This window comes from Diadema antillarum, unplaced genomic scaffold, assembly GCF_040938485.1.
Source record: "Diadema antillarum isolate AM-2024a unplaced genomic scaffold, OU_Dant_1.0 scf00000098, whole genome shotgun sequence".
Lineage (NCBI taxonomy): Eukaryota > Metazoa > Echinodermata > Echinoidea > Diadematoida > Diadematidae > Diadema > Diadema antillarum.
The window spans coordinates 2,594,409-2,618,989 of NW_027270987.1; the positions used below are offsets into that span (position 1 = coordinate 2,594,409).

At 37.7% G+C, this 24,581-nt stretch overlaps 2 protein-coding genes across 2 annotated transcripts in view; one reads left to right on the top strand and one right to left on the bottom strand.

Annotated features, from left to right (window-relative positions):
• The window catches only part of LOC139718660 (uncharacterized), a 132,409-nt gene extending 127,661 nt beyond the window's left edge, over nucleotides 1-4,748 (bottom strand). Inside the window, exon 1 of the mRNA XM_071630118.1 lies at nucleotides 4,713-4,748. Within this exon, the coding sequence (XP_071486219.1) occupies nucleotides 4,713-4,748 (36 nt within the window). The remainder of the gene's footprint in view (nucleotides 1-4,712) is intronic.
• Nucleotides 4,749-9,595: 4,847 nt separating this feature from the next.
• On the top strand, nucleotides 9,596-17,552 carry LOC139718661 (uncharacterized). The gene is made up of 6 exons (XM_071630119.1): nucleotides 9,596-9,662; nucleotides 13,291-13,493; nucleotides 14,271-14,302; nucleotides 15,125-15,164; nucleotides 16,264-16,387; nucleotides 17,350-17,552. The coding sequence occupies exons 1-6, from the start codon at nucleotides 9,596-9,598 to the stop codon at nucleotides 17,550-17,552; spliced, it is 669 nt and encodes a 222-aa protein (XP_071486220.1).
• The last annotated feature ends 7,029 nt before the right edge of the window (nucleotides 17,553-24,581 follow it).

The following is a 24,581-nucleotide window of genomic DNA, read 5'->3' on the forward strand; positions in this document are numbered from 1 at the left end:
TCTGCAATGAACAAACTTGGAACTAAAGTCATCAATGTACAAACTCACGGTATTAACTTTGCTTTATCATTTCTGGTTCTAGAGTAGAAGATTTTAAATATTCCTTAATGTGTGTGTGTGTGGGGGGGGGGGGGGGCCCTAAGGGCCCCCCAAGAGGGACATGGTGCCCATTTGAAGGAATTGAGATTCTATCCCCCTAGGGATGCTACCTGCTAATGCCCCAGTCACATAGACATCCCGGCTCACCCCGGACCACCCCGGATCTGATCCGGGGAGAGATCCGTGTTGACGCCAGGAGGCCAACACGGCAACTTTTGGAGGTCAAAAACATCCGGCGTCATCCGGGGATTGCCGTGTTGACAGAGCAATCCGAGGTGGTCCGTGTGGCTGCCGTGTAGATGCCGTGTAGATGCCGTGTTTGTCCGTGAAGACGCCACGCTCTTCCGGCCTTATCCGTGTAGCTGCCGTGTTGATACCGTGTCTACAGTCATACCAAAATCCCGGATCTCCCCGGACGTCCCCGGATCTTCCCGGATCACCGAGTAGATCCTTGAGCATCCGTGTTTATATGTGACTTGGGCATAAGTTTGGTCAAAATTCATTCATTTTAGGGTGTTTGGGCCCCCCTGGGGGCCCCCCAGGTGGGCCATGGTGCCCATTTGAACAAATTGAGATCCTATCCCCCTAGGGATGCTACCTGCCAAGTTTGGTGAAAATCGGTCATGGGGTTCTCAAGAAGAAGATGAAAATGTAAAAAGTTTACGCACGACGCACGACGGACGACGCAAGACGCACGACGCACGACGCACGCCGGACGCCGGACGCCGGACGAAGAGCGATCGCAATAGCTCACTTGAGCCTTTGGCTCAGGTGAGCTAAAAAGGCCATCAGCTCCAATTCACAAAACTTTCATACTGCACATATATCTGGTTTTACAGTTTTTTTTTAAAAAATCACAGGTCTTTGGTAAGTGAACGCTTATCGTTAGCGAGATTAATTTCTTTTTGAACAAGCACAAGACTATTTCTACTGCGTTGTTGACTTACAAGACAAATAGAATATTTCCAATTTCCCTATATAAAGATATTGTGTCGTGTGCAGGAGTAAATCAAATGCTGACCTATTTTTTGACTACCAATCAGGAAAACATTTACTACGATCTTACAGGTATTTCAGCCTTCTAAAATGCAAACTATGGACATTTGGTAAAAAGCAGAAATGCATACACAGGGCTAAAAACTGTTTCATTGCAATAGTGGAGAAAAATAATGAAATGAAATGATTTGCTGTTCTGTGACATAGCAACATAGTATCTTGAAAACATTTTCTTGAGTGTGCAGACTTTTCCCGCCCCACCCTATCCTCTCCTATGCCCCCCCCAAAAAAAAACAACAACAAACTAATGAATGCACAAAATGTTCCCCATACATTGTATCAGAGCTGTGAAAAAGTCCATTCTAACTGAACACTTAGTGGTGAGAAGATACAGTGTTACTCTTAACAATATGAAGAGCTCGCATCAATCCATAACCTCTTGTGCTCTTGTCAGGACAATTCAAGGAAATAACAGCATAAACTTGGATATGGTCCAAGAAGATATCAACATTGTCAATGGACACACAATGATTCCCCCATTAAAACATCCATGGAATGTACGAGACCACAAAGCACCATTCACAAGCTTTTAGATTCAAACCTCTGGCTATGATGAGGGAAACAAATTCAGATATTGCCAAAATGACTTTTAAATTCTATTGACCCATTTAGCAGTACATGTAGCATTATTGTGTTGTAAGCTCACCTGGAAAATGCAGGAAACCATTAACACTCACAGTAACAACAGCCCTTTAAAACATAGCAAGGCTATGTAAATTGGAATTGTCTGAATACTCTTGGGATCATGCTCAGAGTAAACACACCGACGCCCACTTCAGAAACCAAACAGACGGAAAATGATAATACTTACCGCACCAGGAAAAAAATGTGCTTATTAAGCTGAGTGCTGGTCTATCATAAATTTTAGCATGACAATGCTATCCATACAATTTGTACAGTTATGAACTTAGTCTGTGATCTATAAGGAAACGCATTCAGAATGAAAGAAGTAATTTTTGATAAGTTGTAGGGAAACTGAAATGATATGTAGGAAGTGCACTTCCGTGATGTCACCATACACTGTATACCTTGACAGTATCATAGACCACAGTGATTACTGTATGCAGTGATCTTGTACAGCTGCCTATGAGGGTGCACTATTAATATCTAAATACTCATGTTTATGATCCATATAACTGCATACCTATAAAACTATATTCCCCTGCAATAACTTAAAAAACACATGAACACTGGCATTCTGAGTCTTTTTCATCCCAAAATAGCAAATTGAGAATATTATAATATGCCTTATTTTTAATACAAATCACAGATCATATTACATGTATGTCAACAATTCAAAGTGTAATACACTGTAACTGTTATCCCAACAGAGGGCAGTATGTAAGGAAAAGAAGACTTGAACAGACACCAAAACCATGGAATAAGTTCACATTGTACAAAAGACATCCCTACCCCAAATTTGAAAAATACAAACAAACAAATGGATACATCTACAGAAATTGCTTCAAAGGGAAAAATACACTTCCATATATTTGCAGTTGACCAAACAGAATTTGGGGTATTTTTTGTTGTTGTTTTTTTTTCCTCTCTTAAATTGCCACTTTGTTACTTCGCCAACATGCATGGAAACTCATTATCTGGACTCAAGTCATGATATAAACCCATTAATAAACCTATTTTATAAACCAAAAGCAATTTGTTCGGCCCTTACAAGAGCAAAATACACAAATAGAATCCCTCTGAGACTACAAACCTCCCCAAAAGCCATGGGGTCACTAATGTCATAGAATTGTGCATGCTTCCTTTTTCAAACACAAAGAAATTGATAATAATCACCTGTTCCCTTTACCATAATGGACATGACCCATATTTTTTTTAAATCAAAATCCATTGATAACTTTGCAAAACAGTATTGCTAACAGCTTAAGATGTCAACTACAAACAATATTTAACAAAAACACAACCTGATGGAGGTAAAATCTTAAATCACAATTTTTCTAAAGATTTCATCTGTTTGAAGTGTCATACACATGTGAAAATTCACTGGCTAAACTTCTACAGAAAATTGCTCTACAGTAATGCTATGCATAAAGACATGATATAAACTGTGTTTAAGTAATTACACATGCAGTGGTTTTTCATAATTTTTTTTTTAAATAAGGAAAAAAAAGAAACCTGTGTGAACCTGGTACAAACTATGAGTTGTCTAATTGTTAAAAAAAAAATATTGATAAATTAACACCCTCAGTTGAGGTTGAAAAGTGAATATTATACTAAAAAAGAGGGGGGGGATCCTACAAGATTGACATGAAGTGCTATAAAACTTTCAAAAACAACTAACATTTCGTAACAAAAAGGATACATTTGGGTCATACCCTAAACATAAATTGTATAAAAACCAAGACAGAAAACTTGACTCTACTCAAACATGTACATACAGTACATATTGTATGTTGTGATAATCACACAATGAGAACTTGTACTGTATCACAAAAGAAACAATACTTGACTTTTAATCATTTTTCCATGATTTTGCTGGCACCCATTAAAAGATAAACTTTCAAAAGTGAAGTTTGAAACAATCTTTGCAATCAGTTTCTCAATTTTGAAAATGCTCACACTTAAAAATACAAATCTCAGGTCATGAAATTTGATCTACGACGACCTTAAACAAATACTGAGCTATATGTTTTCTTTTTTTTTACTTTATGCCAACTTTGTGAGTCGACTGATATTCGTGAAATTTAGAAAACAACATGCTGCCTGTCTTCATTTGCTGAACTAGTTTTTTTTTTTTCTCTCTCTCTCTTTCTTTCTTGAGTGATCAAAGTGTCAATGCAAGATAATGAACAGAGAAAAAGACAGGGTTAAACATTCTCAATCTGGAAACTTTCATCTGGGAAATGTTTGAAAAATAGTCACTATGAAAAAGAAGATTAATCTCTTTGAACAGGTCTAATATCCCATCAATTTTTTAGACAATAGCAAGGGACACAAGAAGTGTTTCAGCCAAAAGGAATAACAACTTAGAATATATAAGTGTGTTATATGGTAATACTCTTGGATGTACAGTGGCTGTAACCAAAATAAATAAATAAATAAATAATTAAAAATTTTGTTGCATTTATGAAGATTCCTCTAAAGTTGTTCCTTTAGGCAAGCCCTGCCCTGTCAGTACATGGGAAATTGTTTTTGAAGTGATTAAAAAGATCTAGTAGTAGATTCTAGGCCTCATTTGATCTCTCTAATGCAGACGGTTTCAATATCCTAGATATAGACCCATATTAAATAGGCTACTAGCTATATCTTTAAATTTCACACTACAGTCTAAATCACTTTTGCATAGCTACAGATGAGTCTAGTCTTTGCATTTCAAAAGATGTGGTAGCACTAGTTTTCTTGTATAGACCTAGATACATGTAGTGGGTGAAGGACAGGGGAATTCCTGAAGCACAGTGACCAGGTCACTAATGGACCATGAGGGTATGATTATTGTGACCAAAGAATGACTTAAAACTACCGGTATTACAGTATGTGGTGATAGACATCTGTACAGAGTTATTAGCACCCATATCTAGCAATTTCTAGTGTCTAACCTGATGGGTGGTGCACCAGGTGGTCACTAGGGCCATTGTGAGGTAAAAAAAAAAATCAAAAATATAAAAATCAAAGGAAAGAATGCCTTTTGTGACAGCCACACCATACTCTACCCTGGCCTAACCCTGGGGCACTCCTTCACACAGTTATACTGCGGGAGCGCCCAGAGTCAACAGACTGTACGATGAAAAAAGAAACACAAATTTAAGCACCTCTAAAATCAGCGATATGAATATGCATGAAAGTTGCAATGTTTTTAGCCTTTGGACAAGGCTCTTTTACTGTGCAGTGGCGAGCAAAGGGATTCAAGTAAAATGTACCCAGCAGAGAGCGATCGGGCAGCACACGATGTTGCGCAGCAAAAGTGCCTGGTCTACAGGCCACACTGCTACCGGCTAGCGCATACGCACAGGTTTCAAATCCGTCATAAGGAGCAGTTGTTATTCTCACAGATTCCTTTTGACCGAATCATGCAAAGTCATCAATTTGGACAGAAATGAACTACTGGAGGAATCAACTCAGCAACTGTTCAACGTATCCTGTTTTCAATAATTGGATTATAAACCGTTCTCTACATGTGTATGCATTCAAATTGAAGCAATTTTTGGTATCTAAGTCGGAATTTAGTCGCGATACTACCCCGTCTAAGACCCAAAATCCTATTATAAATCCACATTCGCATTCGGGCTGGTCGCAGTTAACCCTGTCCCTGCCCTACCCTTTTCGTTGTTATGTAGCTTGGCTTAAATAAATGCACGGATGCACGCACACACATGTGCATATGTGGCAAGATCAAGAGGTAGGATTTTAGTGGAGTATTTAAAAGTTTTGGGTGGCTGGTCCCCAAAAAACTTTGCCAAATCAAAATCAAAGATCAAACAACTACAGACTCTAGAAAGTTAAAGTCTACGCTCTCATGCAGTCATAGAGTAAAACCCCCAGTGTTCAGCCGGCCTCCAGAACCCCGATACTATCACAAGCCAGCAAATTCAATTGTCAAAACACACGCATATCACATCATTTCACATACTGCATTACTGGCACTGTTCTTCACAACAGTGAAGTGCCTTAGTCACCTTCAAAAATCCATCTAAAATCCAAAATTTCACCATTGAAAATGCAGAATCAGTGCAACTTTTCCAAAGCTGCACAATGTAAGTCCCGTGTTAAGAATCAGGGTCGCCAAAAAAGTGCTAAAAATAGAGAAATACGCCATTCTGTTGCAAGATTTTTCGCTAACTGCAAGCTCAGAGTGTGATGGTATCCTCAAAAGCACAACAGTAAAACAAAATCTCCATACGTGCCGATGCAGTGACTACATGTAAAGTTACAGGGGACGAATGCAAGTGCCGACTTGCCAGAATTCGGACACCAAACATACGGGCACCGCAATGCTCCCAATGCAACCTTGCGCCAACAAGGTATGGCGCAGTGCATTTTTCTGCGGCCCTGTACATGCATTGACATTGAACACACATCGTTATAGCACACATCCAAATTCTGGAGAGGCCGGACAGATTCTGGGGGATTATCAAAGGACAAGGTGATAGACCTAGAAGTCTCTTAGTCTTATTATTGGGATTCTGTGAAATTTTGTGATGTAAATTTAAATTTAAATTTATTACGTGTACAACAAAATCAACATTGAGAAAAAGTAGTTTGACATATTTAACATATAGTGTTGAAGATATAATTTTGTATGTATCATTTGAGTTTGAAATATTGCAGAAAAGCTTAAGTGTCCGAAAACTGGTGGTTTTACTCTTCTCAATTTTATACAATTACAACTAGAAATTAGAATCTACAAGTGCAGCATGAGGTAGTGTCGAACACGACGTACATTTGTACACGCGGGACTAGCCTCGTACTTCCCTGCAGTTACTGCCCTGTTTTATGCTCACGTTTTTCAGTTTTACAGCATTTTTCAAGGAACGTTGCTTACCGTTCAGCAGAATGCATTCTCTTGACTTTCAGATCATACTAATGGAATTCTTGATAAAGTCTTGCAGCTAAATGATAAAAATCAATACCGTCTTTTACTCTTGAGGGGCACCAACGTAGGCCTCATAGTACTAGTATTTGACAGTCACGTTGTGTTTATGTTGCGTAGACGACATAAAATCTAAATACGCGGCCTTTGCGCCTCGGATATCGGCGAAGAGTACGAGTGGGTGTGCGATAACCTGCTGTCAATCATCGTAGATCGGCGCACCGTAACGCAGCAACCATAAAACTTGCACCTCTCGGTACACCTGAGGGGCCAATTCGTTGGGGGATGTACCGTGTTCCGAAGCCTTTTTTTTTTTTTTTTTTTTTTTTTTTTTAAGACAGAAAATAATGTTGGTAATGCTCCTATGATATCCCATTTGGGCTAGACTTCCATGTGTATGTGCCCCTACAGATGACTTTTAGAGTAATTCTGCTGGGGGAAAAAAAAAGCAGTTGTAACGCAATAGCGCAATCGCATAATGTCTAAAACCCATTAGAGATAGAAAATATCGTTACAAAGTCATCGTTTGGCCTTCAGGGCTCACACAATCAGTGACGAACACAGATTTTTACCGACCAGTCAATATTATTGATCGACCTGAGTGACTATAACACTATACTTCTGTGATCCTAAACGAAGTCTATCGAACGATCGATACGCGGCCACGCACGGGAAATACTCCGTCGGAACTGAAAGTTATATCAAATGGCATGACGTTCACATTACAATGTCCAGGTTGGAGTGGCCAGTCCCAGAGAGATTGACCGGAAATTATGATTTTTGGAATGAGTTTGAAAACTTGACGGTTAGACTACTAGTATTTCACTTCTCTTCACTTCACTTCACTTCACTTTACTATAGACACGTTAAAAGCAAGTTGTCGGGGTGGCTTAGGGCGTTCTGTGAAGAAAACAGAGAAATTGTCATTAATGGATTTTGTTCTTGGTAGGGGCCTATAAACTCAAATTATCAATACTTCTTGCCTATCTATACTGACGTCGAACTTCACTTCACTTATAGACACATTAAAAACAAATTTATAAGGTGGTTAAAGCTAGTGTTCACTAAAGAATACAAACATTGCCATTAATCGATTTGCCCATAATAATTCTGAAGTCGAAGATTCAACGTCATATGATATGATAACCAAAAACGCCAATCCCTTATGCCGATCTCATCATATTAGTGCTCTTGTTGAAAGTTGCTATCCATCATGATGCGTCCGGGGATCGAATAAGATTCCACTCGTTTCTGCCTGGTTATATGATCTGTTTTCCTTCTGAGTTGTGCTAAACACTAAACAGATATGGCCACCATTTCTAATGTCGTTACTACAAGGAACAGAGATTCGAACGTTACTTTCAAACATATTTGCTTTGTAATCTTACCTTCATGACACTATTCCTCAGCATAGGCCTATACTAGTTAGGCATTCATGTCATTCAATAGAGTATAATAATCAATATAGTTTATGTTTAAGACTAAAAAAAGAAGGCATTCTGTATTCAATTCTCTCTTCTAAGACGAACATATCACAAGTCATAAAACGATTGTCAATGCAAGTTGATCATGTTTTGAGATCAGTGGTTTTGCTTTGTAGTCGTTAATCTTGTTTTTGTTTTGCTTTTTACTTACTTTGTCTTTTTTCAGAGTTATCCAAGCCAAATCATCTTGATATCCTTATAGCTTACGTGTAAGTTACGTTATATATTTTGTATAAATACATTATATTCATGTATGACAGAGAGAGAGAGAGAGAGAGAGAGATTAATAGATAGATAGATTTATAGATAGATAGATAGATAGATAGATAGATAGATAGATAGATAGATAGATAGATGATAGATAGATAGATAGATAGATAGATAGATAGATGGGTGGATAGATAGATGGGTGGATAGATAGATAGATAGATAGAGATAGAGAGGGATAGAGAGAAAATTAATGTAGAGAGATGGAGAATGAAACGTCATGAGATGTTAAAGCAGGGAGGTGGAAGTCTCTTTCCACCTCCCTGGTTAAAGTGTGCATGAAAGCAGTATTGATGTTTGCCCCATTGTGACGTGTTTAATAAGTTTAGTACAAGCATGTACTATTTTTGACAAAGCCTAATGTCAGTTAGGGGCAAAATGTCGTTCCATTTCTTCTCTCGCGTATTTTCTTTCACTCTTGTCTCTGTATCTTACAAAGACATATTATGTCTATTCAAAACCTCTGAGCAGAAGGCCATATTTTGTTTTACATTATAGGTTATACATAATTACATTATGATGTATAAAGATAGATTGGTAGATAGAATCTATAGATGTGTCATGTTATACCACCGAGGAGAAACGGATAGATGTATGGGCCTATAGTTTTGCATATTGATAAATTCGATACACCTTTAAAGATAGACGAATATATAGATGAATAATCATACAGCCCTATGGAGAAAGGGATAAAAAGATCATACTCCAGGGGTGGTTACTTAACTCTTAAATGGGTGTATTAAACAGGATGTGCTGATGCATCTCAACGCGAGTGTTTATCTTACCTTTTAAGGAAAATGCCTTTTCCCTAATCCACTCAGTGACAGTCACGGAGGCATTATGGGAACACGGAAATAATGACGTGCACAATCATAAAGCCATGTTCTCTCCCCTCACCCATGTTACGTAACGCCGAGCACCCTTGGGTGAACTATCACAAAGGTGGTCGGATTTCTTTCTTCGTCTTCTTCGACGTCATCAAACTTTGAAGCGACGCGGATGAGAGACTGCATGGGTCCACAGATACTTGAATAAAAGGTATACAAGGTGCAACATCCCTCGCAGAGAGCTAAGGGAGGAAACGAAAGATAACTTGGTGTCGAAAAATCTTCCAAAGCGGGATTGCCGCCACGGTGCCAAAATGTATGCCGCGTCATCGTGTAGGTTTTCGATAGCCATCGCTATTTCTGTGATATTCTGTGCAATTGGTAAGCAATGCTTTCTTTTACGTGTTTATCTCGTTACTTCAGAACGATAGGACTTATAATGCTCTCATCGAAGTTCTGATATTCCACTGTATCTAACATTGTAAATCTTGGATGGTAGGGAATGAAAGTCGAATCATGTTTGACCATGTTTACACTCCGAACAAATCTTAACGCAAATCTTTCTTTGCCATCTTTTCTGATGGTGCGAATAATTATTATCTTGAAACTGTGATGCGGAAACCAAGGTACCCCGTGTCTGAAATTTAAAATGTGTTTAAAAAAACTCATTGCACTGGCCGTAGAGAGAGAGAGAGGTAATGCTCAAACAGTTCTTTTGCTTATTATCATATAGCTGTTATATAACCACGGTAACATTGGTCTGTCGAGAGTAAAGTAAAACTACCTTAAGTCCGCATTTCTGTGATAGCGATTCACGTTTTTTGGTCACTATTGTATGTCAAGTTTTTTTTTTCACTTGTTTGTTTTATCTTTAAAGTTCATTCGGGAGTGAACTCCCAATAAAATATGTCTATCACCATTAATACTAATGGATCCTTCTGAATCCCGACATGGTAAAATGAGGTTAGTCGTCCTAATTATTACAATAAACGAGAAGGGAAACTGAAACAAAACTATTTATGGTATTCTTCGTTATAGCATATGATCTGCCAACAGTACGACAATACACCAAAGGTGGACTGTATACTGAACAGGAAGAAGAAGAAAAAATCTTAATGTTATCTCACGATCATAGAAACCAGCATAGCAGCCTACACTGTGGGTAGCCCGATATACTAGTATTGCAATCTCAGCAGGATGGAAAGCTAATATGCATCACCATTACGCTATAGATGGTACATCTTCACAAGAAAAAAAAAATCATTATCTATTATTAAAAAACAACAACTTAAGATTGTTGTAAGCTGATCTTGTAAGTCGACATCCCGTGTATGTCCTTTATAGTCATTCACAACCACGCCATTCTCATTCTGGAGTGATTATGTCCTATAGCTTTTCAAATCCGTGGTGAACATTCACAAGACGAGACGTCCCGATCCCTCCTCAGATTACTAGTAATTGGTTTTCTCCATCACTTATGAGAAATCTTAGTAATTTCCAGTAAGAGCTTCTGAAGACGCACATTCTCAAAGAGAACCAAACAAATTTAGAACAGCTTACAGTATACAATTCTCTTCATGAGGAACGACTTTACTATAGAGTTTTGTGCAATCATCATTTTCTTCGAGTGCATATCTGATGTTTTGTATGGTGTCAGAGCTTTCTAAACATACTGTGGTTTTCCTCGAGCACTGAACATTCTGTAGTATATAGTATTTGCCTGATATCTTACAGTGCATTGTACATTGGCGTCATTATAGTGTGGCGATGATTCGAGAAAGGTAAATTGCGGAAGATTTGCTGGTCTCTTCACTTTGGGCACAGCAGCGTTACTTCCTGGTAGCATTCCTCCGTATACGAGACAAGAACCGCCCTCGGGACGTAACAATGGACGTCATTCAAGGTTGGCCCTGCAGTCAGTGGTCGAAAGTTTTATCTCATGACGTAATCACCTTCCCCATACACCGAGTCAATCGCTTTCCCTAAAGTGACCCGAAATCTCACGCATGGCAATTGTTGTGTTAAACAAAAAGGAGCCGGAGAAGGTAGACAATGATAATTGCAGGCTATTCCAATCACACAGTGTATTCCCATAGTAATTACTTCGAGATTCCTTTATAAGGATTATCTCTATGGATATATTCGTCATCCGGGTGTTTGTAAGTTGTTATAGAAAGAGCAAGCAAACGAAATATTTTGCATCTTTTTATATACTTACACAATTTTCAGTTATCATGCAGGCTTATTCATCACCGGTCTTAATTATCTCAGAAGATGCGGATGACGATGATAATAATGAAGAAGTGGTTTGTGATGATCGCATTAAGATACAATAATTGTAGATATCAGAGTAACAATCTCAGCTAGTTGGTTGTTGGTCCACCCAAACACCTGAATTATGGTATTTTAAAAGCTACGTGGAGTTACTGTTCAACTGTTTATACAAGCTTTAAGTGTTCGACTCAACTCGCCTAAAATCTGTACAGTCTTGAGCCTGTACCTTTATGGAGTATCTGTGATGGCAATGAAATTAGTAGATGCGACCAAGGCCCAGAATTTAAAGTAATATTATTACAATATGGGAATGAGATAAGGTGGTATATTATTTCTCTCCTTGTCTGGGGTCGATGAAACACGTGGAAGGAAATCTTCTTGGTGATTGTGTGTTTGAGTTTCATCACTAAGGGAATACTTTGGTGCTCATGAGCAAGCTGAAACGGGATCCTCCTAAGGGCTGTCACAGGCGATGATAATGAAGCGCTTTGTCTATATAGGGCGCAACCACTGTTACCGGCTGACTCGATCCAGGAACCAGTCCACAGAACTTATCCACTGAGCCACATCGGCTAATAAAATGATGTGGTCAATAATCGATGCAGTGCAGTGCATGGTCAGCAAACAAACACATATTGTCTGGCTCGAGTCGCCGAATTATTTTCATGATGCACTGGGGATTTAGATATACACACAAGTACAACCAGGAAGTAATCACAGATGGGTGCGCCAAAAGAACAAATTAGGTGTACGCGAAGGAGCGCCATCCAATGACCCAATCCTTTCTTTTTTTTCTCTTTTTTTTCTTCTTCCTCTTCTTCTTCTTCTTCTTCTTCTTCTTCTTCTTCTTCTTCTTCTTCTTCTTCTTCTTCTTCTTCTTCTTCTTCTTCTTCTTCTTCTTCTTCTTCTTCTTCTTCTTCTTCTTCTTTAACACTGTGGTTAGAATAATACTGACTGAGTGTCGTCAATGGTGTCGTCGCGTTCCACGAGTATAGCGCCAACTTTCGGCGAACTTACTGCGCACAAAAAGAGATGGGAGGTGGCGACCAATCAACATAATAATTAGTTTCTTTTCCAACCAATATAAATCAGGATGATGTCGAGAATGCAAGAGAACTCCCCCAAAAAAGTTAGGATATGCGTTACGTGGTTTTCTCGAGAATTGCAATAAAATTAAGATTATCACTTTATAGTCATAGACCGTTCAATCCGCAGTAAATCAATTCGTATTTTGTCAAGGTTTAATCGAATTATGTTCGCTACTTATCAACTAATTCTTTATCTCCATTTGAAATATTTCCATATCTTTCTGTTTTTTCGTCTTTATCTTCACCCTCTCGATTTAATGATTATACTTGGTCTCCATTATATCTCCTCTCGTTCTCTCTCACTCTGAGTCAGGCGACCTATCAAGATCTATTATGCTCTTGTTATCCGCTACAAGTATCAACACCAGCATCAATTTTGCACCAGCAAAGTCTTGTGAACATTTATAAGCGAAATTTAATATTTGATTTTTCCGTAACCATTTTTATGCCAATAAGTCAAATTTGCACAAATTTTACACAAAATCAATATGGATCACGCGGAGGAGAAAGCCAGGTAGCAAGCGAAGATTGCAGCACCAGTCCATTATCTTTCGCACTTGGCTATATACCATTATAATTTTCGGGATTTTAGTTTCTCCACATGAGGAATTTATCTGATCAAATTATTTCATATACACCGTATATAGGTTGTAGTGCGCAATGCACGCCAAACTACCCATATGACCCGATCCCCGAGCAAAACTACGACCGCAATCTGTCCAGCATCAACAACCCGGCCGGCCGGCCGCTCGGCTTCACCCAGGCAGTCATCGAGTACTCCGACAATGAGAACCCAATCAGGCCATGCATCCAAGTCACCGGCGCAGCTGACAGACGAATAGAAGTTATGGTGGGTTTACCTTTAACACCTTAGGATGGTTTAAAATTTTATATTCATTATAGAATTTGATTGATTAAAAGAAAAGGTTGGTATGATAAGGCCGCTTTGTAAATTACTTTTCAGTGACTCGGAGAGAACGTAGTGTGACGAGTCCAACACCCAAGAGTCATACAGTCCACGAACTCAACACTTGGCAAATAAGGCCCAAGATGCCGACACTATAGGCAAACAAGGCCCACGAGTCTGACACTCATTACATCATGGGGCTTTAAGTACGCATTGTCGACCTTGTGGGCTTTGTTTGCCTAGTGTCGGACTCATGGGCCTTTTGATTATAGTGTGAAGCTCATGGGCTGTATGACGAATGTTAATCATTATCGATGTTCTGCTTGTACTGAAGACATTGTCCACGTCAAAATAGACTAACCGTCAGTTATTATTTCTGTCTAAAGAACATATATTATATTGTATATATTTTTCTAAAAAACTATCTCAATCTGTTAACAAAGATCCATATATACATAGAGACATATCTATTTACGCATAAACGATGATTGGCTAGAAAATAAACGTTGTGAATATTGGCCAAAAGCATCAATAAAAATACAAATGATTATTTTAAAGATGTAACCTAAGACAATAAGACTTTAAATGGTCAAACTCCAGACATTATATTATGAGACTGATCGTAATTGTTTATTCGATAATCTGGGGGTATTCTTTGGACTACTCTTAACATAACACTTTGCACCAATCTCACTTCTTGACTTCTTCCCTACACCACAGGCCGAGTCGGATCCCCCAGGCTCTATACTTTGGTGAGTCCTGAAGCTTTTCTTGCTCCTATTTCCCACTGAGACTGTGTGATATCTTTGTTCATCTGTATATATTATTTGCAAATCTCCGCTTACTAATTCCAACTCCTCTTCCTCACACTCATTTCTTCTATTTCTTCTCCCGCTCCATCCCCTGAGCAGTGTTACTATTCAGCATAACTTTATATTATTGTGATAATTATCGTTCGTATCAATATCAATATCATTTTACTTTGTCTCCTTCTCGTTTGATTTCTTTCTCCTCTTTTTTTTTTGTTCACATTCTTTGTACTTAATTTCGTTTTCTACTTTCATTTGTCCCCTCTTCGTTCTACCCTTTCGTATTTGTCTATTTCCCCATTATCATAAGCAGTCTTCACTATATTTTGTGTGCTAAAATATTTGGACGATGGTCGATTTATTTCGAAGGTTCATTAATCCGAAAAGGAAATAAGGTTCTTTATTCCGAAGGTTCGTTTATCCAAGGAGTTATCAGACACTCCTTGGTTTATCCGAAAACGAATAGAAGGTGCGTATTTGAATCTTCAGAACTACGAACCTTGACATGTTCGTTTTCGGATTAAGAAACCTTCGGAATAACGAACCTTACTTCATTTTTGGATTAACGAACCTTCGGGATAACGAACAGTAACCAAATATTCATCTTCTCTGACATTAAGACGTCCATCATAGTTACAGTGATTTTCCCCAAACACGATGAGATCCTACTTCGTTGAATCAATCTTATTTCGTATTCGCGATGCTTACGTTGAGGCCACGATTCCAGCCTAATTATTTACGTGTGCTTCCTTTTCGTTTTCGCAGTATGCGAGACCAGAGCAACACAAATCCTACTTGTTTAGCGGTAAGTCAAAACAAAAGAACAATGATTATTTATCTATATCATTTGCTTGCACAATTTATGCGCTCTATGTTTTCAAAAGTATATATATTGACATCTATAGATTGTGTGATTGAACAGAAAGAAATGGATTTTTTCTGCTCATACCTTCATACAAGAAATAGTTTTTTAATGGTCACGAGATAGGATCACTGCTTGTGCAATTCAAACATTTATCAAACAGAAAGAGTAAGAAGGAGAATAAAGAGAGTGTGACGGGGATAAATAACGATGAAATAAAGAGAAACACTAACGATATCATTGGCAACAATATTAGCATCTTAACAGTCTCCTGACAGTCATTAAATGTTGACTTATGCTGGTGTGAATAAGGTCTAAAGATAAATTACAAATTCTGGAACTGTTTGACCAAAATGTTTATTGCGGATTATCTGCAACTTTACTAAGCTCCGCCCATAGTAACAGCTCTCATTGCCTTTAATTCGTCAGTTTGTCTATTCTGATATCACTTAGATTTAGATGAGATATGTATAGAGGTTTTGCTTGAATCACTCTCCAATTATAACATAACTTGATTCTTGTGATCCATGTTTGACAAATTTGATGTTTGTTTGTTTTGTTGAGTTTTATTATTTTTTTTTTGATGTAGAAACACTGTCAAACTTAAGGGTGCCTTTTGAAAGCAGTTTTGTACAGACGATTAGGTCAACACTGCAGGATGAAATGAAGAAAACAAATAAATAGATACCCGAGGGAATAAACAAATGGATAAATGAATACATAAATACATACAGTCAGCTGAAATAATCGCAATGTTTTTATGCATCATATTTGGACCAATGTATAAACTCACAAAAGCGAGACATTGATAGGCTTTTTTTCAACTGATTTTGCTATCGATAACAACACGAAAGACAAGTTTTAAAGACCTTATCGGTGGAGCCCTGTGGATGCAGAAAAGGAGAAAATGAAATGATTAAAAAACCTCGTATATGTCAACTGAGCGTATGTATTCGCTCAGCCGCTAACCATGATATTTTCTTTATATCTTTTCTTTTGTTCTGCAATAAAAAAAAATCCCATTCACTTTCCTTCCCAACAGCAAATTTACGAGTGTCGGCAAGCCACTGCGAATGACGTGTTTTTCGAATTTTACTGCGACGCCGACAGTTGCGACGAAAGTTCGGTGACCTTTTGGTACAGATTCGTCGTCAGTGCAGATCCAGGTAAAAGGAAACTTTCTTCCATGTTACTATTTTATGTTACGCTCTGTTGGTGGACATTATCACCTATCTGTTTCCTGTTTTACTTTAGAAGTGTGTGAGAAGAAAATTAGCATACAAGGCAATTTCTTCCCTTGTCTTATAGTGAAATGCTTTATATGCTTTATAGTGAAATGTTAAAGCAGAATGTGGGGAGACAGAATCTAATAGAATAACTGTTTCACTAGAACTTTGAAACATCAACAACAAAATTACGCCAAGATGTTAAGATGACTTTTAATGTAAAGAAGTAAAAAAATCACATTATATGCAATTGAGAAGAGGTGATGACGTCGATCACAGCCTCAGAAGTCTCCCATCGATCTGTACAGAAATCTCAACTGAATTGACTTGGTTATGTTTGAAAGAATTTATATTCAAGACTGTATACTTAAATCGGTCGCATCAAATTGCTGTAGAGATATATTGGCCTATGTTTTTTCTCACTTGTACCATCCCCCCTCTCTCACTCGATCTATCTATCTATCTATCTATCTATCTATCTATCTATCTATCTATCTATCTATCTATCCATCTATCTATCTACCTACCTTTTGCAAAGTCTCATTCTTTCCATCTATCTGGGGTTTTTTTTCCGGCATATATTATTCATACACGTATATTGTAGTACACTGTAGTATTATTGGTGAGATAATACAATGTACGACAAACGATAATTAGTGTAAAAAAATGAACAAAGATATTAAAATGATAACAATAATGGCATGTGGAGACAACGGTATATGTGGAAAATCGAAGTACAGTGAGATCGCGGCTTAAATCAATTTGATCAGTATCAATCATTACATCTTTTTTTGATCAGGAATTATCTTTGGCAGAGCGTTGTCAAGAAAAAAAGATAGCTGCCTGAATGTCTAAAATTCATACATTTAATTCGAATAAAATATTTTCGTTTCATTTCGCAGAGGTGCTCGATCCTGAGCTATGGTGCAATGACCGCGACACCGGCGAATACCCGACCAGCCTCAACAACATGCTCCCACCCGACACGGACCTCGCGCCAGCACCCCCAGGCGACACCGGTGCCGCCACGAGCCTCGCAGCATCGGCGCTCACGACTCTCGTCATCGTCTTGATCAACGGCTTTTTGACGCTGGTTGCACATTAAAATCAGTCACGAGCAAAGGGTATACAAGCTACTCTTTGGTCACGAATACATAGTACATCTTCAAAGCGCCCTCAGCGACATAAGTAACACTCATCATTAATCAAAACGCGGAGCGGAGACCAGTAGCTAGACGAGTCCCCATCTTATCTGCCTATTGGTGGCCAAAGACATCATTCAGTACGTGCCATCATGAGTATACATGTGTACAACACTACTCCTGAGGATGAAAATAAAACATTAATCACTTTCCATCATAACTTGCAAAGAGAACACAAATATTTGACATCTGAAAGACGAAATTCTCTTCACTTATATCATTTCAAATCATTTAGTGCTGACTGCAAGAAGGGAAAATTTTGATAATCTTTACCTTTTCACTTGCGAGTTGATAATGTAAAGTCTTTGAGGAATACATTTGTTATTTTTGTCACAAAATGTCATAACTGTATGTACATGAGCGAATTATAAGATTTATCAAGCAAAATATTTTGTAACCCATTTTGAAAGTACTTCTAGCATCTCATATCACTGTTTTTGTAGATATTACGCATTACGGTGTCCTTAAAACTAGCAATGTTACAAATTTACTAACATAATTGATATGTTCATCTGCTAGAAAATCATTAATGTGAAGTACAAATACATTGTACTGCATGCGAACTATGTTGAATAGAAATGTAATTTATTAACCCAGTACTGTATAACTAATCACATGTTTGACCATGAGAGAAACTGTTCATTCTCACTGTAAGTATGTTTAGAATGGTTTCTGGAGTTCAAATTTGCACTGCTGGTTTGTGTGGTAGGCTCCGTTATGAATTAATGCACTACTTCATGTCACATCCATCCTTCAAAGATTGTATTCTTACCTATATTTTCATCAACTGATTTCTATATCATATACCACAATTTTCTCTCTCCCTTGCTAATTTATTGTTGCTAAGTTGTCTCTTCTTTCTCTCTCTCCCTCTCTCAGCTTGCTTTTTCATTATCTCACCTTTTGACTCTCTTCCTGGCTTAGTATAGTCATTCTCTCCTTTTCTCTCCCCCATATATTTGCTTATCTACCATCTCTGCTTTTATCTCTCCATCTCTTTTTCCCTTGCTTATTCACTTCCTCTCCGTATATCTCTCTCCCTTGCTTAATCATCTCTCTCTCTCTCTCTCTCTTTTCTCTCCCTCCCTTGCTTACTGTATACCCCATATATTTCGCGAGTCTAAATTTTCGCGAATAGGGACTTCCTGACAATTTCGTGGAGTCTTGTACTGAATGGAGAAATGTATGCATGTATGTCGCAGTCATATCGGCATTAGATTCAATATTTTCGCGTGTTTTTTATTTCGTGAATAGCAGCTGACTCGCAAAATTCGCGAAAATAAAAACCTCACGAAATATTCGGCGTATAAAGTATTATCTCCCATTTCTCTCTCTCTACCTTGCTCATATATATATTTTTCCTCCTTCTGTAATTCTCTAATTGTTTACACACTCTAGTCTTCCTGTCTTTACCTGGCCCACAGCAATCTCCTTCCATTTCTTCAGTCTCACAAGCAATCAGTAATATGCAGGTAAAAATCATAATATGTCTGGAATGTTCCATAACAATGCATTCATGTCTTGTTGATTTCTGTTAACATTTGCACTACAACATTACATGCTGGTCATGCCCCTTCGATCGGTGCATAATTATCTGAACTATTAAATAAAAAATCTCTTCCTCACTTTATTGTGTTGAGGGATATTTGAATCTGCAGGGGTGTGTGTGTGTGTGTGTGTGTGTGTGTGCGTGTGTGTGTGTGTGTGTGCAAGTGCATTTGAAAAAGAGAGAAAAATAAAAGATTGACAACAAAAAAAATGTGTGACACAGAGTACCATTTTACTTTTCACAAAAATTTGGGGAAAAAAAATCCAATATGCAGGTATCTGTTCGTAACCTTTTGATTTAAGATTCCATCGTAAACAGGAGATATTTTTCTTCAAACATCGCTAGATACTTTCTCAGTGGGAAATCAAGATAAATTGAGAAATACAGTACACTGTAATTTTAGATGTGACCTATACACTCTACATATTGCTTTTACCTGAACAAGACAATGGTGTAGCCTGTAATAGTGTGCATGTTGATTTTGGACCATTTTGTACGCTATATCACGTGTAATATCAATCTAGGTCGCTCTTCAAATTCTATTTGATACAAAAATGCTAACAAATTCCTGAAAAGATCCACCAGAGTGACATCAAATCCCCATAATGAGAAATTGCATGGCATACTTTGCATTAACCCACTGGTAATGGGAGCCTGGTGAAACCACTACACAGTCTGTGGAGATTCCGCGATTCGGTACAGAATGGGTTAAATGCTGACTTGTGTTGGTCTCTGCATGAGGTGAGTGTTGTCTGAATGGACATAAAACACAGCTTTGCAGTAAATAGTTACTTACTAATGCCACATAAGACAGTCAAATAAAACAGTACATTTTCATAAGCACCTGATTTTATTTTCATATATATCGATATATACTTAAAGATGGACACATTTTATTGCATGTCATTTGTATCTTTTATACAAGAAATGATATCAGAAAGAGCTTGGAATGAAGATTCTTGTTTAGTATAAGTTATATGCTCTTACAAAAGTGTATGAAAAATTGCATTACAAGAATCCCAGTTGCACCTAAGATATTTAGTCAGTCAATATCATGTACACACCATAAAACAATACATTGTTGACCTTCTGTATGAGGCACATTTGTGAAAAAAAAAATTAAGCATATAATGCCAAGTTTCTGAAGTATCTCCATCAAGAGACACAAATGTTGTGTGTTGTGTTGTGTTGTGGTATGTGTGTGTGTGTGTGTGCGTATTTACTATCTATCAAATACAATCATAACCAAGTCAGTTCTACAGTGTGAAACATTGTACTCAAGACAAGGTACAATCTATAACAAAGATGTTTCCTTGTTTTTAAAGCTTGAATAATAACATGACAATGGCTAAAACCATTGACTCCTCTTCATAGATACCAAGAGCAATGTCGCTGCAGTGCACAGTCGGCTGGGACGTCTCCATCTTCTCAAGCAATCACTTCACTTTGCCACAAAATAGTACTCTACATATTATGTAAACATTTATATGAAGTCTCTTGATTTTGATCACTGACCTTTTAGAAATGACCTTTCACCATCACCATAGCAAATATTTCCCAATTTCAAATATCCATCATAACAAATTACATTACCGACAGGACCTTCCCAGCTGAAGTTATGACTGGATAATAAGAAGTTTGGCTAAATTCCAATGACCTCTGACCTCTAATGAAATTCAACATATACGTGCTTCATTTCTTTTTATCGTGTACTAGACAATATTACATTGGGCATTCCAGCATCAATTTCTGACAGAATAATGTCATTTTTTTTACAGAAGTAAAATGACACTTTTCAGTGACATCATCTTGTGCAAATGACTTTTAATTTAATTTCAATCCTCATTTCAAAAACATATAATCTTTGGACATTCCTATATGAAGTATGACTGAAGTTCAGTGACCTCTGACCACTGACCAAAATGTACAGTATATACGTCATATATTTAGCGAGTCTAAATTTTCGCGAATCGGGACTTCCCGACAATTTCGTGAGTGATTAAATTTGCGATTGTGGAGTACGTAACTGAACGGAGAAATGTATATGTGTACGTAACATTCATACCAGGATCAGAATCAATATTTTCGTGTGTCTTTAATTTTGCCAACAGCACCTGACTCCCAAAATTTGCGAAAATGAAAACCTTGCAAAATATTCGGCGCATACAGTAACTTGCCTACTGTTTCGTGATTCCCATCTACACATCATATGCCATACCTGGGCCAAGTCTAATGAAAATCCACCCAATTTTTTTTTTTTTTTTTTGAGGTGAGGGCAAACAGACGAACAGACAGACTACTGACCGGATGGACAGACAGAGAACAACCTGAAAACAAACTGCCTCCAGTTCCCCACCAAGAGGAGGAATAAAAATATGTTGATAGTAACAAACGATAGGTCCCATTACCGCTTCAAAAGATCATAAAAATTATGATAACCATATACATGTACAAACCTGTTACAAAGGAGAGCACTAGAGCCCATGTTACCAATAAACTTCTCAAATTGTTCTGGTTTATCATTGACAGAGGATGCTGCTACACCACAAAACATTAACCATTTATCCTCATAGTCGATTCCTCACGAAAGTGATGCATTTTTCCTTTTTGTGCTACATAGGTAAGAATATAAAATAACATTCAGAAAGAGCACATGTCCAGCATGAGCTCTTCTTTGCACCACACAAAGGCACATCCAACAAAAACTATTAAACTTAATACAGATTGAACATAAAATCTTATTTATAACAGCAAAACAAAACAAAACAAAATAAACTAGAAATGTCGCTACAGCGACTGGTTATACCCCCGCCAAACAACATTTCATAAGCTTTGGTCAAAACAACATTTCATAAGCTTTGGTCAAAAAACTGAGGAAGTAGTTAAATCCGCAAGATCTTTCCTTGATCTTCTGCCATTAATATGCGGTTACCATGGCAACGTACTTTCGGGTACTGTCGAAAAATGCGTCTTGCACATCTACAACCAAAGGCACACATCTGTACCAAGTTTCATGGAAATTGGGCAAAAACTGAGGAAGTAGTTTGCAACACAAAATTTTCCATCATTTTGGCTCATAATATGTGAACTGTTACCATGGCAACATACTTTTTGTCACTGTCAAGAAATGTGTCATGCTGACCTATATCCTAAGACAAACATTCAATATGAATTCCATGAGAATTGGAAGAACACTGATGAAGCAGTTTTGCCATGAAGCATTTTGCCCTATATTTTACCAATAACATGCCGTTACCATGGCAACGCACTTTTTGCCACTGCGGAAATATGTGTCTTGCACATTAACATATTCAGATGAACATCTGTACCTAATTTCATAAAAATTGATCAAAAACTGTGGGAGGAGTTCGCGACGCAAGATTTGTACCCATTTTTGCCCATAATATGCCGTTACCATGGCAACGTACTTTTGGGTACTGTCAAAAAATACGTCTTGCACATCTACAACCCAAGGCACACATCTGTGCCAAGTTTTATGGGAATCGGTTGAAAACTGAGGAAGTAGTTCGCGACGCAAGATTTGCAACAGACCGACCGCCCGACCGCCCGACCGCCCGACCGACCGTCCGCTGATTCCTATATACCCCCTTCAAACTTCGTTTGGCGGGGGTATAAAAACTTCGTTTGGTGGGGGTATAAAAACAGAAATGTCTGTTACCTTGTTGAGTGCTAAATTCATGTAGCAAGGTACAATATTACACTGGAATAACTAGCTCATAAATCTTTCAATCTGCTCAAAATCTGCCAAAATTTCCTATACCACACACTACATAGAATATCAAAATGTTTGCAATGAATCTGCATGACCTAACGAATAACCCACGAAGCATTGATAATAGAAAGGCACTTGAATTTACCATATTTGCCTACTGCCCAAACAAATGCAGCAATGCAATAAACTTCAAATGCTAGCTTTGTTCTGTCTATATAACTATGCAGCCGTATAACCTATGCAGATTTTAAAACACATGTAAAAAGCATGAAGTAATACTTGACATTTTAGCTCATGCAATCTTTGATAATCCTACATAATTTGATTGTTTTCATTACACAACAGACATTGTATCTACAGCGAGGAATGTCATTGAAGAAATGTCTTATTATGTCATATATCTTTTTTTTTTCTGTAACAGTTATTTCATCAGTTAGCATAGACATAATTTACTATAAACATACGGCCAAGTCACTTTACCATATCACTTTCTGTTGACACAAAACTGACAATAAGATAAAAGGAAAATATATCAAAACTAGAGGGGCTGTCGAAGGCAGCAAACCCACGCCTTAGCGGCGCTACAGAGTAGTTGCAATACTATACCATGGGGTCAAAACTACAAGGTCATATAGAATTTGCAGGGGTCAATTGATCATCACCAAAATCTTATCAATTCTTCCCCGTCACTATCCGAACGTTCCCTAAAAATTCTGTGTATAGTTAGTGCACTATGAAATGGAAGAATGTGCACTGCAGTGTGACTGGGACCGAGCAAAATTTTTTCGTGATTGAGGAATGTTCCTCCAACAACAAAAAAAGAATCAATATTAATATGAAAAATCACCAAATACGGGCCATTTTATGACGACGGAAAGTGAACTTTCACAAAATGTTCACAAAGTCAGAAGGACTAGTCTCTCAAATAAACATAAATTTTGGAATTCTTACAAACATTTGAGCAGTGCAGTCCGTCGATTGGGAGTTCTGTTTTCTTATGGTAGTGGAAAATCGCAAAGTAAGAAACGGGAAAATGTTCGGAGTGGTCACTATATTATGGGGTCAAAACTACAAGGTCACACAGAATTTGCACGAGTCAACCAATTATCACCAAAATCTAATCAATTCTTTCCTGTCACTATTCAAACATTCCCTGAACATTTGGTGCAAATTTGTTCACCCATTCTCTTGGTATCTTGTACACAAACAAACAAACATACGGAACCCATTACATAACCCCCTGCCGATTTTCATCGGTGCGGGTAACAAAATCTGAAATACTTTTGAACAGGATGGCTTCCGACTTCTTCATGTATCTGTGCTATGTCCCTCACAAAATTCTCACTTTATGATCACCACACACAGAGAGATCTATATGTTTAACTCCTGTCTTAATCCTTCCTCATACCAGAATATATATATTTTGAAATGAAAAGAAATCCCAAAATGATTGCTCATGCAAAAAGTTATAAGAAATATATACTTACTATATCAAAGTTTCAAAATAACTCCCAAGTCAAAATCATATATATCCCACAAAGCAATTTCCAACGGCTATATCTGATGCTTAGTGAAAATATATTTTCCTTTATTATGAACCTATCATAATATGAGCAATGACCAATACATATTTTTTTCTAAATGACATAC

Excerpts from the sequence above, each read along its gene's own strand:
- LOC139718661 (XM_071630119.1), top strand. The coding sequence starts at position 9,596 with ATGTATGCCGCGTCATCGTGTAGGTTTTCGATAGCCATCGCTATTTCT. Across the intron at positions 9,663-13,290 it reads TGTGATATTCTGTGCAATTG|GTTGTAGTGCGCAATGCACG; the intron begins GTAAGCAATGCT and ends CACCGTATATAG. Across the intron at positions 13,494-14,270 it reads ACAGACGAATAGAAGTTATG|GCCGAGTCGGATCCCCCAGG; the intron begins GTGGGTTTACCT and ends CCTACACCACAG.